The following is a 5,621-nucleotide window of genomic DNA, read 5'->3' as shown; positions in this document are numbered from 1 at the left end:
TAGTAATAATCAGTCTCTTTATTCAGGCCTAAAAGTCTCTTATAAAACTACACTATAAGAATTGTAACCATGGGCCGGTACGGGCGGGGGGAAGCTGCACGCGTCTGCCTTCCTAGATCTCCGGCGCTATCAACTTGACCCCGCCCCCCCTAGTTCACTGGCAGGCTACGCCCTTGAATTCGTAACTAATCAGATTTCAACTAAAACCATTGAAGGTCTTTAGATTAGGACTATGTACCACTTCATAAAATGTGCAGGCATCTTCATCCCCGATTGATACTTCGCTAACAGGACTTTCAACCCTACCATATCTAGTTTTACTTCGATTACTTTTTCTTTTATCCTTATGACTACTGTCTATTGTCTCTGAAAACTGGGAAATATTCTGGAGTTCACAACATAACTTGTATTCCATATCTGTACCTTTAGTATGTTTCTTGATCATGTTTAAAACTGTTTGCATGTAGCTGATTTTTGCATCTCTCCTTCTGAGTCTCAACTCGAGGAGTTTCACTTTTGCTTGTAGTGATATTTCCTTATTTGTTTTTATTTTGGTTTGTACTCCCATGTTGCTAGTTTGTTTTGGGAATGAGCTTGAAGACTGGACTGAATTGCAACATGTGCATGGCACCACCTGTAATTAGTAAAAACCTTTTGAGAAAATTTCATGTTCAATAAATTTCCAACATGTTAGAGTGCGAATCATGGCGCGTCAAACAAGACACAGTAGACTCCAGGAGTTTGTAAACAAGTGTTTGCGGCGAGTCGTAGGAGTCTACTAGCCACGGACCATCTCCAATACTAAATTATGGGAATTGACCGGACAAAGCCCTTTAGCTAAGGAGATACTTCATTTCATGTTTTACGAAAGCCAAGCCATCACCTATCCAAGCAAGGGCTGACTTTGAACATTCTCGGAAAAGGGGGGCAAGGTCGCCCACAACGTACCTACTACCTGGAGCTACAACAGTCGGACTCGGACAGGGATAACAGGATCGCATCATCATCATCATACATTTTCAACTTAAACCCTTTGATCGCCAAAGATGTACATTGACACGCTTGGCTACAGTCCAATATCAACCGTCGTTCATTGCCACAAGGTCCACGATGACGCACCGCACACGATAGGTGTGGCGTTCAAAGGGTTACACAGTCATTATGCTACTTTTTTAACACAGAGCCCTGGCCACTTTCAACAATATAATGTGATATGACATCATTCCTATATGTGATGTGATGGTTCCAATCTCCTCTAGTTAGAGGACCTGCTGAAGTGCGCATTATGTCAACCTTCAACCAAAAACGTCACTTTTGACACTGATACCTAGATCAGAACCCCTAGTGTAAATTTATTCGATAGTGTGACGTACGCGTTTACGTTAAGTCTCATTTTATATGGGGTTTTAAAACAGCGCGCCAAGCGGGACGTTTTAGAAACTCAAAATCCCATACAAAATAAGACTTAACGCAATCGCGTACGTCACGTTCCGCTGTCGAATAAATTTATACTAGGGGTATCATATCAGTATCATGTTGGAATGAGATTTAATAACTAAATTCGAATTGGCATGTATGTTTCATTAGGCCAGCCTGATGATACCATGACATTGCAGTGTCATCAAAATTACATACATCATTTAAATTTCAACTGCGATCTATAATTGAAAAAACGGGTCCACATGCACACGGCGAGCAGGCAATCTCCTCGCGCACAAAACGGCCAGTGTAGACGTGCTTCGGCCGAGATTGCCTCGCGCGTATGCTGGCTCTGTGTGGACCCGCCCGCCTAATCCAGTGTGTATTGTGGGTGTCAGGGTGGCATTGCAATGTTACATTTCAATGTTGTACTAATATGCAGAGGTTATTATAAAGATATAATTATTTAGTCATAGACTGTTACATGAGAACATCACAGGTATGTAGAAGTACTGTTGACAAAAAATAATTTCCTACTTTATTTTTTAACACTTGCTTCATTAATAATTTTTGTATTAATATAATGTATGTAATAAAAGTAGTTGTAAAGCTGTGGTAGCCGAGTGGATAAGGCGTCATCGGGGGTAGCGCGGGGAAGCGGGTTGGGAGGCCAATGTAAAGCAAACAGGCAGTACCTAATTCAGCATGCTTAGGTAATGATATATATTTCTACTTAGATATTATTTGTGTAGTCACAAAAATACCTACCATTTGAAACTTCTGAGGTAAATTGGGATTCTGATCATATTCATCAGAATCTGACCGAGTTGTTTTCTCCGCACGTCCAGTGGTAGTAGAATCTCCCTTGCTTCTTGAAAGTGCCCTCTTCAGTAAAGACAACTTTTCATTGTCATCATCATCATCTGTTGAACTGTCCTGAGTAAATTTTAATGAGATTAACAAGTTACTGTTAAATAAGTTTTTCATTACATTTATTGCTGACTGAACTCATTAGTATAATTAAATAATAAATAAATATTATAGGAATTACCTACACCCAACACATATTGACTAAGTCACTGTAAGCTGAGGTTTATGTTGAGGGTGCTTAGAGAATGATAGTATATATATGTATATTTATATATTTAATCTTTAATGCACAAAAGACAACCTTATAGTACACAAGGCGGACTTAATGCCATGAGGCATTCTCTACCAGTCAACCTTTAGGCAAAGCAGAGATATATAATATTTATGTATTTCAGACATAGAAAACACCCATAACTTAGGAACAAATATCCATGCACATTACACAAATATGGGCATTTTCAGAAACAAGTGTACCCAGTACTTTTTTTAAACCTAACAAATTTTGGGTTGTTTCTACGTCGAATCACAAGCACTATCAATTTAAACAATAAAAAAAGTGTCCCGCTTTTAATTGTCACTTTACACGAAACACAGACTACTAAATTTTGTATGGAAAATCAAGGCAAAATGGTTTCATTTTTTTCTGAAAACCCCCATATATGCCCTTACCAGGATTTGAATCTGGGACCATCGGCTTCATAGGCCGGGTAACTACCCACTAGGCCAGACAGGTCATCAAGTATGTCTATCAAGAACTTCTCAAGACCCATCTAATGAGCCTAAACTCGTTTTTTTGGTTTTCCAACGAGTACTGTTACCTTGTGACTGCATTGTCAACAGCTCCATGTTAGAATGTTATTGTATCGTGTGAATTTTCAGGAATATAACCACCAGGATTTTTTTATGTATTAATGTGTAGGAAAAAATACCTTGTTAACAATATTTACAGACGGCACAGCACCAGGTTTGAGCACACGGCTTCCTCTGCCTTCAACAAAATCCTTCTCTTTGAAATGCAGACTGCATATCTTGGCATGTACTGATTTCGGTTTTATTTTTACGACTCTTTCCCATAGCGGCAAATATTTCTTGTTTCTTGTAACACTGCAATAATTATGGCATAATCATAAAATATATCATTATTTTATCGAATAAAAGACATTGTTGAAACAAATAGTACTTAATACCGAATATTATTATTAATTACCGATGAAATGTTACACCGCTATTAAAAGGATTGTGTTCTGATTTACATCCAATTACAGCACACTTGCTCATTGTGATACAAATTATATATAACGAGCGTAAATTATTCAGGTCAGTCAACATTTAATACACACTTCAATAGAATAGAACTTCGATCATCACAAAAGCTGCAGCAGCAACAGCATACCAAACTAAATCGATTTGACTTTGACATCTCGCAGATCTCACTCGTCTCAGTATCACATTGACATTGACAGTTTGCGTTCGGATACTCCTGATCTTTCTTTTGTTTGGTAAACAAAAGTGACACAATGTAAGGCCCATGTAAGGCCAGTCCAGACGGGAACAATTATTCGCCAATCTGATTAAATTGCCGATTATGACAGATATTACGATAACATGCAGGTGCGGACGCAAGAATACTAATATATAATTATTTTTTAATTAAGAGCGCTCAAATAAGTATAAAATTGATGATTACATTAGAGATAGAGTCGGACCAATCTAAATCAGCAGCGATTTTGATAGCCTGTGCAAACGTCATAATTTCATATAAATTTGACGTTTAAAATAACACCTGCACTGTATGGGCTGTCAAAATCGTTGCCAACTTATCTTGGTCTGACTCTAGTCGCCTATTTATTTTCTGATCAAATCGGTCGTTTGATCATCTCGTCTGGGCTGTCCTTAAATGCAAACTCAAATAGGGCTCCATAAACCTAGCAACAAATAGCATGCGATATATGACTAGAGTCACACTAAGATAAGTTGGTACTATAATTATGGAAGGTAGAGGCAAGGAACAGAAACTCCTCTCAAGTATTCTATAGGTAAAAAACTTAAGTAAGTCACCTGTTGTATGTAGTTGTGACGCGTTCGAATAGACATTTGTTTTGTTTGTGTGTGTCTTTTAAACATGTATTGTCTATTCGAACACGTCACAACTATATACAACAGGTGACTTACTTAAGTTTTTTATCTATAGGTATTGTAGCGCCACCTATTTATGGTTTCGGACACTCTTTGGTATATGGATATTTCGTTCCTTGCCTCTACCTTCCATAGTTATAATTTTAAATGTCAAACTTCTATGAAATTATGACGTTTGCTTAACACTTTTTTTTATGACACAGGAGGCAAACGAGCAGACGGATCACCTGATGGTAATCACTTGCTGATCTATGGCTATCAAAATCGCTGCCATGTTTAACCGGTTAACCCTTTACCAGGCCAAGGGATATATTTCACCCACATCTTATATCGGTTACCGTAGTCAGGTTTTAACTCCAAACCACCTACAAAATATTTTGTCAATCCCTGAAAATATTATTTTATGATCTTCATTCACAACACGCTTCTAAATTGCGTAGGTAGGTAATATATCTTTGGCAGCCGTTTAAATTCACTTGAACGCTAATTTCAGTAAACTACGGAGAAATTCGAACACTTTTCATAATTTCTATGAAACAGAAGTACATAGGTCGAACAATTTTTTGATATTTTGTAGATTTTGAGTGTTGAAAGCTAATGTAATCGGAAACATTGCTAAATATTCATGCATTATTGTGTATGACCAGAATTAGGATGTGGGTTGACAGTATCCCATGGCCTTATTAGAGTTTAACTGTGTGGGAGCTATATTTCCCATGGCCCGGTAAATTGTCTTGTCATGTCATAAAAACTCACGTAAGTAAGTGATTTTTTTTCAGTGATTGATATAATGTTTCGTAGGAGATTTGGAGTTAAACCTTGACTGTTATAACCGATATAAGATGTGGGTGGAATATATCCCTTGGCCTGATCAAGAATATAATAAGACAAAATCTAGCATGACAGTTCATTACTTAGACAGGCGATGGGATAACCTTAACCCACATTTTTATTTCTGGTTTAAAGGAAGATCTCCGACGTTCATAAATACATTTTTTACAAGGCGTTCAATACGGTTGCAACAGCATATAAAGTACGTATTAAGACACGCTGGTTCTTCGGGGCCTGGTAAAGGGTTAACTAGTGGCGCTAAACTTGCCATAAACCCGTACTTCTTCATGCTTATGTTTACTGCGCTCTTACTAAATTCCATGGAATCACATCACGCGGTAAATTAGCTCAAAATGCATACAAGA

The 5,621-nt window shown here is 37.7% G+C and overlaps 1 protein-coding gene across 3 annotated transcripts; it reads right to left on the bottom strand.

Annotated features, from left to right (window-relative positions):
• On the bottom strand, positions 1-4,235 carry LOC133533644 (uncharacterized). Of its 3 annotated transcripts, none has more exons than XR_009801910.1 (4): positions 3,477-4,229; positions 3,219-3,393; positions 2,188-2,355; positions 1-634 (listed from the first exon to the last, which is right to left on the bottom strand). XR_009801910.1 is itself a non-coding variant. In XM_061872674.1 (4 exons), exons 1-4 carry the CDS (start codon positions 3,707-3,709, stop codon positions 197-199), a joined length of 861 nt encoding a protein of 286 aa, XP_061728658.1. In that variant the 5' UTR covers positions 3,710-4,235; the 3' UTR covers positions 1-196. The 3 variants fall into 3 exon arrangements, 2 of the variants coding, with proteins under 2 accessions (XP_061728658.1, XP_061728656.1); XM_061872674.1 differs by having other exon boundaries at positions 3,630-4,235; XM_061872672.1 differs by having other exon boundaries at positions 3,497-4,232.
• Between the last annotated feature and the right edge of the window lie 1,386 nt (positions 4,236-5,621).

The sequence above is a fragment of the Cydia pomonella genome, unplaced genomic scaffold (genome assembly GCF_033807575.1).
Source record: "Cydia pomonella isolate Wapato2018A unplaced genomic scaffold, ilCydPomo1 PGA_scaffold_188, whole genome shotgun sequence".
Taxonomy (NCBI): Eukaryota; Metazoa; Arthropoda; class Insecta; order Lepidoptera; family Tortricidae; genus Cydia; species Cydia pomonella.
The sequence above is the reverse complement of the archived record's forward strand: the minus strand, read 5'-3'. Positions and strand labels throughout refer to the sequence as shown.

Coding starts and splice junctions, on each gene's coding strand:
- LOC133533644 (XM_061872672.1), bottom strand. CDS start 3,618: ATGTTGACTGACCTGAATAATTTACGCTCGTTATATATAATTTGTATC. Junction 3,394..3,496: donor AGCGGTGTAACATTTCATCG/GTAATTAATAAT, acceptor TAATTATTGCAG/TGTTACAAGAAACAAGAAAT. Junction 2,356..3,218: donor CTGTAAATATTGTTAACAAG/GTATTTTTTCCT, acceptor AAATTTACTCAG/GACAGTTCAACAGATGATGA.